The sequence below is a fragment of the Semicossyphus pulcher genome, unplaced genomic scaffold (genome assembly GCF_022749685.1).
Source record: "Semicossyphus pulcher isolate SPU_LCO1_2020_fin unplaced genomic scaffold, fSemPul1.0.p SCAF_19, whole genome shotgun sequence".
In the NCBI taxonomy this organism is placed as follows: Eukaryota; Metazoa; Chordata; class Actinopteri; order Labriformes; family Labridae; genus Semicossyphus; species Semicossyphus pulcher.
Window position 1 is genome coordinate 19,728,038 of NW_027211692.1, and position 14,137 is coordinate 19,742,174.

At 41.6% G+C, this 14,137-nt stretch overlaps 1 protein-coding gene across 1 annotated transcript; it reads right to left on the minus strand.

Annotated features, from left to right (window-relative positions):
* Positions 1-4,395: 4,395 nt before the first annotated feature.
* On the minus strand, positions 4,396-12,730 carry LOC138597443 (NADH-ubiquinone oxidoreductase chain 4-like). Its single transcript, XM_069669043.1, has 2 exons — positions 12,525-12,730; positions 4,396-5,332 (listed from the first exon to the last, which is right to left on the minus strand). The coding sequence occupies exons 1-2, from the start codon at positions 12,728-12,730 to the stop codon at positions 4,396-4,398; spliced, it is 1,143 nt and encodes a 380-aa protein (XP_069525144.1).
* Between the last annotated feature and the right edge of the window lie 1,407 nt (positions 12,731-14,137).

A 14,137-nucleotide genomic window follows, 5' to 3' on the forward strand; every position in this document is an offset into this window, starting at 1 on the left:
CTGTGTAGTTATTCTTCATGTCTGTCACCGCAATGATTGGGTTGAATTCCAGTGAAGCAGTTGGACAGTGATAGAGAACCTTGTTTGGAAACTCCTAAAAAAAAATTCCTAAATTTGGCCTCTTCCGGTAAAATATCAATTTGATTTATGAAATATATGCGAGATATGACTGTGTAGTCCATCGAGATCCCATAGGACAATACTGAAAAACATCTGTCTATATAGAGCAACAATCATGTTGGCTTCACTATAGAGCTACATGTTGCTGTTGGCTTGTTATGAAAATATAACACGACTGAGGAGTGTTATAAGCTTTAGCCTAACCAACAAACTTACTATTACAGAGTACCCAGATCTGTTAGCTTTAGGCTTTACTTTGAGCAGTGCCAAACAAAAGCTCACAAAGTTTTGCTGATATCATCTTAGAAGTAATTGATCTCAGAAAAAGAGATAGACTACCATTTTGCTCTATGTGGCTTGCAAAATCTGAGTTTAAAAACTTGAAACCTTCAAAGAAGTAGCATTTTTCTTTCACTCGCTGCCAAAAATAAAATTCAAATGGCAACACCACAACATGAAATGAAAGGTAGCTCTATCCACCAGAGCACACACCATCTAAACTTAAGTCCTTTAAACCCTGGGCTGCATTTCATCCCCGTCTATCAGACCTGAATGTCAGTTCTTTCTTCAGATGTCTGATCTTCAATATATGAAAATTACATAACAAATCCTTAAAAAGGGTGAGAGAGTTACCCCCAGCTGCTTTATGTAGGTTCAAAATTGATACTCTCAGGCAGAATGGAAAATAAAGATATCCAAAGTATATCATATATATATATCAAGTATATCATGTATCTATCTGCTTGTTAGAGTTCTTTATTGAGGTGTTATGACAAGGTGACGGTTCAATGGTTGTCATGGCTACAGCATTCAATGTGAAACTCTTGTGTGTTATCTTATGGTAAATGGTAAATGGACTGTAGAATGCTTTTCTAGTCTTGGGACCACTCAACAGTGCTTTACTCTGCATGTCACATTCACCCTTTCACACACACATTCATACACTGATGGCTGAGGCTGCTATCTTAAGTGCCCAACTGTCAATCAGTCATCACATTCACACACCGTTGGCTATGCCACCGGGAGCAATTTGGGGACACGTCGACATGTAGCCCGAGGGAGCTGGGGATCGAACCCCCAACCTTCCGATTGAAAGACCGACTACCTACCTCTACCTCATATATGTGGTCTCAATATGACAAGTACTAAAATTTGGCATGAAGTTCTGTGGCTTTGAAAAGTCAGCAGTTTTAAAGGGTTTTAAGAGCATTTGCCTGATCTGACTTACCTAAGCAACTTCTCTTTATCTTGTTTGGCGAATCAATGCAACAGTACAGTCTGGCCTCCATAGATCCAGTGGACATCTTACGGTTCCTATCAGTCCAGTCCAATATTGGGGCTCAACTTTTCTTACATTCATTTCAAAGGGGTATCTGTTGACCATGGAGAGTTGGATCTTTCCGTTGGCTCAATTACATAAGCTACAGCACTTCCTCAAAGTCTCAGGTAAGTCAAGTCCCTATTATCCAATTGTGCAGTCAGATGGTAATGTTGTATTCCAATCAACTTCCGTTCCCTGTGCATGTCTTTCCTTCCTTGTTCCTGTATTTGGTAATTCTCTTTTAGGTGGGTTGGTGGATCCTGCTCACCTTTTCTGTCCCATGAGCCTCTTCCCAACACTAATTCACTGAGTTCTCCACCTAAGTGTATTTCTCTCAGCTGTCAGATCCTCACCGTACCCTGTTACTCTCAGCACAATGTTCAGGCAGTCAACTCTGTCTGTCGAAGATCTGCTTCCACTGACTTGTTTTCTACTTTTCTGCCCCCTTCTTCTTTTTCACTGAAACACTCCAGTATGTCTGGTCCTGGCCTTTCCTTCATCCTTTCTGGATGAATGTTTTCAATTGGTGACTGGTGCAGCTTGCTTGGTCTTGATGGAGTGTGGCATTTTCTTCCTCATCTCTGTTGGTACCTTAGTTTGAACAACTCCTGATAAAGTCCGAACTTTTGGTTACATTTTCTGCTATGCATCGTCACATTGTCTCTAGTCAACGCTAGTGTCTGTTGATGAGAAGTCTACAAATTACAAAAGTTCTTAGGGATTTGGCTCTGGGAGGTCAACTGATTGGGTTACTTACAGAAACAACATAATCAGGAGACAATGTCGTGGAAGGGGAACATGAGTGAGACAAATAAAGTGGCATCTGTGTTTGCCAAGCTAATAATGAGAGTTTAATGAGTGTGATAATCATAATCTAATTTGATGATGCGTTCATTTGTGACTGCAGGGACATATTGTCTTACTTTCTTCCTCTCCTCTTTCCCTTGCCATGTTATTGCATTTTCAACTGCTGCTCCTCACATTTGCATCTGTTTCCCATTTTGTTTTCTCTCATAACTTATTCTCCTTTAAAGCATCCAACTTGACTTTTTTTCATCTAGTTTACTTCCCTGCATTTACGGCCAATCTGTTCTCTTTCAACGTCTGATTCATTCCCCTCTTTGCCATGCACCCTCATCTGTTCTCCAACAGTTGGCCAATGAACCCTGTGGACCCGCTTGCTTTCTTTTCCTCACTCCACTTTTCCTACCTCTACTTTCACTCTACTTCTTTAACCCTCCAGTCTCCACAAAGTCTAACAGCTCTCCTGCATTTTCTCAATACCCGCTGACCACTTCAAAGTCCAATTTCTATGTCACAAAACATAACAAATAGGTCTTTTAGTACACTCTGCGTCTGGAAATGAGCAACCGTCTGGAAGCTAGGAAGTGTTTGAACACCATTTACTCAGGTGGCAGCTCACTTGTCCCAAAACTTAAAGTTTTGGAACACCTACTCTGTGAAAGGCCATGTGTTCTCCCCTGCAACCCGTGTTCATTTTCCCTTTTGCCCTGAGCTTAAATACTCCAGTTCCAGGCCTAAACCCTGCAAAACCATAAGATTTTTTCCCCCTAAACTCTATTTCCACTACTTTTTCCTTCCTCTTTGTCTGCTCTTGCTGCTTTCTCCTGCCACCAGTCTTCTCTCAAGCTAACATTGTTATGCTTTTCTCTACTATTCATCCTTCTTCCTTTTTGTCACTTAATGTGGTCTCCCCAAAATATTGTTTCTTTGCTTGCCAACCCACTTAAATTCTCTCATTCATCCCACTGTGTAATTGTGATCAAAAGCTCAATCATGCCATGATAACCTAGAGGCAGAGGATAAATGTGAAATGTAGGTCAGTGCTACCAAAATTACCAAGGTAATCAGTCTTACAATATGACCTTAGAAATGGGATATTGCAAACTTTTTTTTATTTTTTAGTTGCTGTTGACACAGTGTATTTTTTCATTTATACTAGGGCATGTGTTCAAATTCCAGGACACTCAGAAGTTATACACTAACAGTAAGTGTCTCTTTTAAATTACCTTCTGGCTATGCAGGAAGTCAAACACGTAACGTTTCTATAGTGTGTAAACCTTTCCTGTCCTCCAGTTCTTATTTTGCTCCTCTCCTCCTTCCCATCCTCATTGTCTTTCTAGAGGACAGTGATCGATGTGTTGCTCCAGCAGACTGTGACGAGGTGAGGAACTCTGGCCTCTAGGGGAGTGTGTGCGTGTGTGTGATGAACTCAACTGTTGATTGCGTGGGTGTGCACTTATTTGAGTGGGTGTGTGTAACAAGTACATATACTACGGAGGGAGGAACTCATCTAACGTCCATTTGACTGTGAGGAATGCAAGAGGCATGTTATTCTGAAGAGTGTTTTATGTTTTTGTTTGTGTGTGTTCTTTTATTTGTGCTTGTGTGTATGTGCAGGAATGTGTGTGAGCGTGTGTGATGTGAGAGTGTTTGTAACTGTCACAATAATGATTCCACTACTCAGTTTCTAGCTGCTATGCAGTGAACTGAGTCAATAACAATGACAAATCCAGAGTCAGTCGTGTCTCACTGAGTGCACACTCATACACAGACATATAACTGTCATACTTCAGCTCTCTGTGTTTGAACGAGAAGTATTGATTGCTCTGCTATGGAAACTCCTGTTAGAGGTTTGTCATCGTTTTTAGCCAATTGCTTCCACCCTGACAGCTCAAAAAGCTGCTTCACTTTCCATTCTCTGGGCAAAGGTTGACACACAAATTTACAAACACACAAAAGAAATTACACATGTACACTGAATTTTTACTTTGCATATGAATGAGGTCCAGACAAATACGATTTGAGACATGGACGCACACTTGTGTTGCAGTTATAGGTAACTTAAGGTGAGAAAGATATATCTAAAAAGAGGAAGATAAGGCTGGCGGTGATGAAGATGAGGCAAAGAGTGAGGAAGATGAGGCTAAAGGTCATGAAGATAAGGCTAAGAGTGAGGAAGATGAGGCTGAGGGTGAGGCGATAAGGCTAAGAGTGAGAAAGATGAGGCAGAAGGTGATGGAGATGAGGCTCAGAATGAGGAAAATAAGGGTAAGTGTGAGTAAGATGAGGGAAAAGGTGATAAAGATAAAGATAAGTGTGAGGAAGATGAGGCTGAAGTTGAGGAAGATAGTGCTAAGAATGAGGAAGATGGGGCTGAAGGTGAGGAAGATCAGGCTAAGAGTTAGAAAGATGAGGCTATAGGAAAGGAAGATAGGGCTAAGAATGAGGAAGATGAGGCTGAAGGTGAGGAAGATAAGGATATGAGTGAGGAAGATGAGGCTGAAGGTGAGGAAGTCAAGGCTAAGAGTGAGGAAGATGAGGCTGAAGATGAGGAAGATAAGGATATGAGTGAGGAAGATGAGGCTGAAGGTGAGGAAGTCAAGGCTAAGAGTGAGGAAGATGAGGCTGAAGGTGAGGAAGATAAGGATATGAGTGAGGAAGATGAGACTGAAGGTGAGGAAGTCAAGGCTAAGAGTGAAGAAGATGAGCCTGAAGGTGAGGAAGATAAGGCTAAGTATGAGGAAGATGAGGCTGAAGGTGAGGAACTCAAGGCTAAGAGTGAGGAAGATGAGGCTCAGAATGAGGAAGTTAAGGCTTAGGGTGAGCAAGATGAGGCTGAAGGTGAGGAAGTCAAGGCTAAGAGTGAGGAAGATGAGGCTATAGGTAAGGAAATTAAGGGTAAGTGTGAGGAAGATAAGGATATGAGTGAGGGAGATGAGGCTGAAGGTGAGAAGGTCAAGGCTAAGAGTGAAGAAGATGAGGCTGAAGGTGATGAAGATAAGGTGAAGAGTGAGAAAGATATAGCAGAAGGTGATGACGCAACGGCTAAGAGTGAGGAAGATGAGGCTGAAGGGGATGAAGATAAGGCTAAGCGTGAGGAAGAGGGAGGTAGAGATTAAGTATGGTCATGTGACAGTTAATCCTTAATTTCCATCCTTTCACTGAACACTTCTGCAGTTGCCGCCCTGTATCATTTGGCTCCCCCACCTTAAGTATATCCGGTAATGGAAGATGAAAATGACCAGCAATAACATTTATCCTTTGCCAGAGTCACACTTAAGTTTCATCCAAGTGTGTACATCTTAATGGTTTATCATGTTTGTGTTTCACTGACATACGAATATGTAAATTCAGTTGTGGTTGTTCGTGGGCTATAACAAGGAAAGGTGAGGTGGAGAAAACACCTTATGATGTGTGATAGAGAGATCATGAGGTTTTTATAAATCACCTCATGATGTCTGACACCCTGCTTCTCTGCATCTTGGCAACTAGTAGTTACCATGGTGACCGAGTTGGCACCTGTGCTAATGATGACATCAGCTGATTATGGTAATGATGATAAATATGGAGATAAATATAGGAAGGATGGAAATGGCAATGACATATTTACTTATATTGATAGTAATAACCCTATAAGTGATATACTGTATGGACCCCTGCCACTAAGCTTATCTCTCCTGCAGGCCATCAGTGTCTAAGGTTATATGCCAACCACTCCCCTCCATAGTAAGCAGTTAGTCCAGGCAGTATTGAAAGGCACTTCAGCAGGGTTGAAGCAAAGTGACACAACAGGACGAAACAGTAACACAACAGGATCCCATGCTTTATGGTAATGTAGTTGGCCACCCTTACATTCAAATTATTACCGAAAGTAACCTTTTGCATTGTAGGTTTGTTTTCATGATTTCCCGGTCCAACATGCACCGGCCTTATTGAACTCTGTCAGGTTTGACTGGGTCACGTTTCATTTTATTTGTCTTTTTTTTCCACACAGAATCACAACACAGATGCAGGAGATGTGACAATGAGATTCACAGTAGGAGAGTGAGGGGGAATTTCAGGGGAATGACACGACTCTGAATAGCGTGTTTTGTTACCTTTGTTATTGTGCAAAGGTATAAAAACTAGGGCTGTCGATCGATAAAAAAAAATTAACTAATCACACAATTTGCTGTGATTAATCTTGATTAATTTTTTTTTTTTTCTTAAGACTGAAGCTTGTAATAATGGATATTTAAATGTAAAATAAGGAAATTAATGTAGAAATATAGCCTATTTAAGTTAAAATACTGTTTAATAGCATCTTTTTAACTTTAAACACAGATTCTCTCCTGTGAACCATAGATGTCCAAGAGAACCCTCAAGGCCATCAAAATTGACTGTCAGCTTGAAAGGCATATTTCTTATGTACTAAAAGAAATAACAAAACCCAGGCCTATAAGTGCCAGTTGAATTTCAAAACCATCATCGTCCATCTTTAGCCAGGATGGTTTGGTGTGGCAGTTGTCACAGCACTGCTGCTGTGGCAACAGGCTGCCTGATTGGCCGCTGTCCTCTTCCAGGCCAGCCCCGCCCGCCCCTGACTGCCTGCACAGTGCTGCTCTGCATGGGACAAGACGAGAGAGGAGAGAGAGCAACTCGAAGCTGTTGGCAGAGGAGCCGTGACCTGCAATTACTCTGAGCAGCATACATAGGAATTAATTACAATATAATACATTTCACTGATCTGAAAAAGTTGCTAAATTTGTCGCTAGTCGCTTTCTAGAAAAAAGTTGCCAAGAGGGAGAGAGAGAAAGTCGCTAAATTGGCAACACTCACAGGAATTGCCACAGGAAGTAAACACAGCTTGCACAATAATCGTGCAAATTATTTTTTCTCTTCAGGCAATTTTCTAGAAATGTGTTTTTTTTTGCGCGCTGCAGTTAAATAGAAAGCAGGCTTATTAAAATAGCATATTATGTCAAGCAATGTATCATGAAAAAAAGCCTGGTCCCACACACACACGGACATATGCATGGTATGAAATAAATAGTTCCTTGAGAAATCTAGTAGTGTAAATATTATTTGAAATCTGATCTCAATTCTCAGTGCAACTTGTATGAGTGCTTTGAGTGAAAGAAAAATTGACATAGATTAAGATGTAAAGGTATAGTTGTTTAGAATGAAGTTGGAAAAAAGATAAGACCTTAAAAATAACAGCATATGAATGACAATAAAATTTTCTTTCCTCTTGAGTGCCAACAGACTGACAATTTTTCAGAACTGTCAAAACCGCCTTTGTTTCCCTCATTTTCTTCAGCGTTATCCGACCCACGACTCTCTTTTCATGGGGAAAGTATTCTTTTCTTGCAGACCAGAGCCTGAATGGCACACACGAAATAATGAATAATCTTTGAATGGAGAATGGTTTCCCTATCTCTCTTAAAGGGAGTGTTGGCTTTCCACTGTCCTTATGTAATCCCATTAGTTCTTTGATATAGACTATGTGAGTGACTACGAACAAGAGTGTGTGCGCAGAGATGACTTTGACAGAATGTTATGAGCTGATATTCATATCAGAGGACAAAAGGAACCCACACACTGCTGCAAAAAAAGTCTCTGAAGAGGCACATGAGGCAGAAAAGTAGGAAAAGTTAGCACGGCTCATGCACAGCCTCAGAGCATGTTTAATGATGCAAAACTTGTAAACTCAATTTAAACCTGGATGGCACGCTACATCATGACAGAGAGGGCTTCTATTTTAACTGAGTAACGCTGAATGAGTCTGGTATATGTGGAGTTTGCATGTTCTTCCCGTGTTTCTCCATGAAATTAATTGGAAACCAGACACCAATCTGCCTGTGCCTTAGCCCTGTGGCCTATTAAAAGGTATAACCTGCCTCTCAAGCAGTGCATGCTGGGATAGAGTCCTGCCCCCTGCCACCCTGATGTGTGACTGGCTGGATGGATTCATTTGAATGTGACCTTATCGCTTTGATGTTGCTTTCACTTGGTCGTGTATGTGAATATGAAATGTATGGAGAACATAATAATGGACGTGCAGTTATTCAGATTGGTGGATGTTTTTTTGCGAGGCATTGAAACACAACTATGCATGCACATGCAGACACACACAAGAATACAAGTACATGGTTCATCTGTGTACGCATAGAAGATCAAAAAGATGTTATAAGATGTTGGTAAGAGGAGATCAAAGGTGGCATTGATAAGGCATAAAATGATTCCTAAGACCGATAATGAATACTGTTTGCATGTGAGCCTGTGTGTCTTTGTGTGAGGTGCAGATGCTTACGAGATGCTCGGTGTCAAATAAAGTTCAGTTTTGCAGGTGACTGTGCAGCTAAGGCTTTTAACTTTCACCACAATAAACTACAGCAGCTCAGCCATGAGATTTGCTTTTATGTTGCCTGTAATGTACAGGCTTTTTTCTAAGCTTTCATAGAGGTGCTAATTCAATGATATTTCAGTGTCACGGTCATAATTGGTGGTGGGGCTGCACTGAGCTGCTTTATATTCAGGGGTGTTTCTACACTGAACAAAAATATAAGCGCAACACTTTTGTTTTTGCTTCCATTTTTCATGAGCTGAACTCAAAGGTCTAAGACTTTTTCTATGTACACAAAAGGCCCCTTTCTCTCAAATATTGTTCACAATTTTTTCTAAATCTGTTTTAGTGAGCACTTCTCCTTTGCCGAGATAATCCATCCACCTCACAGGTGTGGCATATCAAGATGCTGATTAGACAGCATGATTATTGCACAGGTGTGCCTTAGGCTGGCCACAATAAAAGGCCACTCTAAAATGTGCAGTTTTACTGTATTGGGAGGGTCCAGGGGGGTCAGAAAACCAGTCAGTACCATTTGCCTCACGCAGTGCAGCACATCTCCTTCGCATAGAGTTGATCAGGTTGTTGATTATGGCCTGTGGAATGTTGGTCCACTCCTCTTCAATGGCTGTGCCAAGTTGCTGGATATTGGCAGGAACTGGAACACGCTGTCGTATACGCCGATCCAGAGCATCCCAAACATGCTCAATGGGTGACATGTCCGGTGAGTATGCTGGCCATGCAAGAACTGGGATGTTTTCAGCTTCCAGGAATTGTGTACAGATCCTTGCAACATGGGGCCGTGCATTATCATGCTGCAACATGAGGTGATGGTCGTGGATGAATGGCACAACAATGGGCCTCAGGCTCTCATAAAATGCACCTGTGTTCATTGTCCATAACATACGCCTGCCCGTACCATAATTCCACTGCCACCATGGGCCACTCGATTCAACGTTGACATCAGCAAACCGCTCACCCACACGACGCCATACAAGCTGTTTGCCACCTGCCCTGTATAGTGACAACCGGGATTTATCCGTGAAGAGAACACCTCTCCAAAGTGCCAGACGCCATCGAATTTGAGCTACCCACTTAAGTCGGTTACAACGACGAACTGCAGTCAGGTCGAGACCCCGATGAGGACGATGAGCATGCAGATGAGCTTCCCTGAGACGGTTTCTGACAGTTTGTGCAGAAATACTTTGGCTATGCAAACCGATTGTTGCAGCAGCTGTCTGTGTGGCTGGTCTCAGACGATCTTGGAGGTGAAGATGCTGGATGTGGAGGTCCTGGGCTGGTGTGGTTACACATCATCTGCGGTTGTGAGGGCGGTTGGCTGTACTGCCAAATTCTCTGATACGCCTTTGGAGAAGGCTTATGGTAGAGAAATGAACATTCAATTCAAGGGCAACAGCTCCGGTGGACATTCCTGCAGTCAGCATGCCAATTGCACGCTCCCTAAAAACATTTGTGGCATTGTGCTGTGTGATAAAACTGCACAGTTTAGAGTGGCCTTTTACTGTGGCCAGCCTAAGGCACACCTGTGCAATAATCATGCTGTCTAATCAGCATCTTGATATGCCACACCTGTGAGGTGGATGGATAATCTCGGCAAAGGAGAAGTGCTCACTAACACAGATTTAGAAAAATTTGTGAACAATATTTGAGAGAAATGGGCCTTTTGTGTACATAGAAAAAGTCTTAGATCTTTTAGTTCAGCTCATGAAATATGGGAGCAAAAACAAAAGTGTTTATATTTTTGTTCAGTGTAATACTCTGCCCTCCTCATGTATGTAAATAGGGAGCGCTTTATCCGTTGGGTTAATAAAAGACACAATTCTACTTGAGTGTGAAGCTTGCAGTCAGCTCAGTTGTTACAAATATGTAAAAGCTGCTTTAGTCCAAAGCTGATGGTCTAATTAAGGGAAAATCTGTCTTGGTTTTGTGGAGGACATTTGGATCTAGGGCCCAATCAAATTAATCACAGCCATCAAACAGGATGCATACTGTGGGCAAAAGATCCCAAATATCATCTGACATCATAAAAAGGCAAATAAGCAGGAACAAAAATTAAGAGGACATTTATGCATACAAGAAACCAAAAAATCTACAGTCTTCGTACTATTGGTGACAGCTGTTATATTGACACTAAGGCTTATACATCACTGGCTGGAAAATCAATTAAAATAAAAAAACCCGAAATGTTCTGTTATGGCCCATAAATCAACCACTGCCGCCTGCATCAGACACCTGACTCCATAAAACTTAGTTTCTTCTTAAGGGGGAAAAAAGGCTCCATATAGCTAATCACCCTCCATGCTCTTCAATAGTTATGGATAATAACCTCAATTAATGGGTAATTTGTTTGGAGTTTTATGTTTAGCAATCTCTTTGTCGGAACAGGTGTCACATTTCATAAATGGAAGTCTTCAATTATACAGTACTTCTCACTGACACATTTGATTGTACTCCTCTTATTTCTTCAGTTCCTTCTATCATCTCATTAACTCACAAATTACCCTTTCCTTCTACTTTCTAAAGAAAATCTAAACCATTGTAGGCACTTGGTTATTAATCAAATTAACAATGTCATGCACATGAATGCATTGCTGCTTGAAATGTATTAAATTGAAACTGTAAATGATCCCACCCATGGCTCGTCCATCTGTGTGAAACTTTTGAAATTGGTTTCTGACAATTAGGTGCATTTTGACTGAAATTATAACAAACTCTGGTAATAACGTTTGTTATAATTTTTCATTATCATTTTAACATCTGCAAGATTTTGAACTAAACCTCTATATTTCACTGCTGACGCTGCAGTGGTGACAGGGGAACTGTGATTTCCAGAGAGTGCATGGCTGTTCTCTTGGGAACAAACAAATGGCATTATTTGTGAGGTACAGTACTTTAGGGTAGATGGTAGCTCAGTCTGTAGGGACTTGGCTTGGGAACTGGAGGTTGGCCGGTTCAAGTCCCTGCATGGACCAAACTTAGGGCTGGTACCTTGAGCAAGGCACTGAATCCCCCAACTGCTCGCGGCGCATGTCTCTGTACAGCCCCCTCACATCTCTCCATTAATACTTCCATAGGGGCCTGTTTGTGCATGTGTGTATTTCAGGCCTTTCTGTATGTATAATGTTTGTACTAACAGAGTGAAAACACTGAATTTCCCTTCTGGGATTAATAAAGTCAGTCTCCCTCTTTATGTAAGTTACTGCTTGTCAGGGTAAATACCCAGGCCATCAAGCATGTTGGAGGTCAGCTGACGTAATACAAAGAGGTAAGAAGTCAGTGTAGATAGAGATGGGTCAAACACAAGACTGGTAAATGGTAAAATGGACTGAACTTATATAGCACTTCTTTTTTAGTCTTCTGACCAGTCAATTGTAGCGTTAAGGGGTAGCAAGATTAATAACTAATTAATAGCAAAAGGATTTAGGTTTACCTTAAATTCAGTGTTGGACGCCACCCAATTTTGACAAAACAGGGAAAACTTATAATTAGTTATAAATGACTTTAGGCTCATGATCTCAGGGTTGCTACGAGGTTCTTGGACATGGTGTACAGTGACTTTACCATTTCATACACACACAAATCACATGGATCAAGGTCTTTATAAATGAAAGGTTTATTTAACTACTTCTAAGTGGAATATGAATGAAGAAATGAGCAGGGACAATGAATACAACAATGAACAATAAATGAATGACAACAGACCACATTGTAGAAGGCATCTGTGACTGGTTTCTTTGATGTTTAAGAATTAAATGGGATTGTATTACTAATGCATCGTTCGGCAGTTGAGAGTTTAAAAAGGCACCAAGGAAGATTGTGAAGCAATTCAAAAGTAATTCTTATTTTAAAAGATTTTAGGTTTAGGTTTAATGTTTATTAATCCTAGTTAATTTAGCATCAAGCATCAACACATGGGAGATGTAATTGTATCACCTGATGATCATCTGATGGGTGTGGCAGCAGGCTCTCTTTTGGCGCTCGGGCCTTTTCAGGACGGCTTTCGTCCCTCGTGGCCGATTCGGCTTGAATCGGGCTTCTCCATCTCTCTCGCTCTCTGGCTCAGCAGATAGCTGAATCATCCTTATCTTCATCCCCCTTTCTCTGGCTGGGGTGAGGTCTGTGGCAGTTTTGCCAGACATCGTTCGGGAGTGTCTTTTGTGCAAAGTCTCCTTTAAAGGTTGCTGGATTCGGCTTCTTCAACACGTTCAGTGCAGCACGGGATCAGCACGGTGATACTGGCGGCGTTCTGCAGCCTAGTACACAATAAGGCCGTTCTTGACGGCTCAGGACTTCAGGAGAGGTTCAGGCTGCATGAGTTGACAGCAAAACCTGGGACAGGCCTTGTGGCCAACCCTCCCCCCCCCCCAGGGGGGGAAGAGAACTCAGAGGAGTCAGGAACAAGAGCAACAGAGAAGAACAACCGGCGAAGGCCCAACAGGAGGAGAACAAGAGGAAGTTGCTTGGAGCTTTATAACCTTGGGACCAGAGGGGTCTGGTCTCTGTGGTCCCTCTCTAGCCACACCCATTTGGAGAAGGCTCTGAGAGTGAGATTATGTCTTTTAAAGCATTAAAATCAATATTGCCTACTTCACATATTTAATTCTTCCATATTTAAAAGTTGGCCTCTGTCAACTACAGAAAAATACCAAACACTTTATATTAATTGTTGAATAAAACCTGTTGAAAAGGGATTAGATGAACTAAACAATTAAACAACAAGGTTGATGGCAACATCCATTATGACGACAAATAGTATATACATGTACACGTACACGTCTGCATATGCACAGGTTAAACTTTCTGCACATCACATGAATGGATCAAATGATCTCACTTGTCCACATGTGGTCTTCCTTTGTTAGCAGACAGACACGAGGAGGTGTGATCAGGATGAGGAGAACTGCAGTTTCAGATTCACGTTAAACAATTTTCAGTCTTAAAATATGTTAGCTCCGCATAACATTACTTTAAGTACATTTCAATTGCATAGGAGACTCAGTCACTTTAGTCCTTATATTCTTTGCAGAAAGGATGTGTCTGCATGTGAGTTATCTTCTCTGGAATGTGAGAAGGGTCGTAAACTTGGGGGTGGTTGGTACCTAAATTGACCATTTGTACCAGCATTCTTCTTACAGACTCTGCATGTGTCTGTTCCAATGATCAGAAAAAAAAGATGCAGAATTAAGGTCAAGGCGATTCACGCTACACAATCAATCTCCAATCAGGATTCATAGGGAGCAATTTGGGGTTCAGTCTCTTGCCTAAGGACACTTGTGACTGTAGCAGCAAGGGCTCAAACCCCCAACCCCCCAAGAGACGACTAACTCTACCACTGAGCCACAGCTGCCCCAGTTTCCTTTCTCATGAGATACAAGCACGGACTAATTATCGCAACCCAAACCATGATCTTTCCAAGTGGTTCTGGAGCCTCAACCCAACTTAACTGTGACAGCTTTGCGTCAATCAATTGTTGACAACGTTTTCTGGTAGACTGGTCAGAAAACAGGAACCTAAGCATACCACGTGCATCTCTTAGAAGCAGAGGT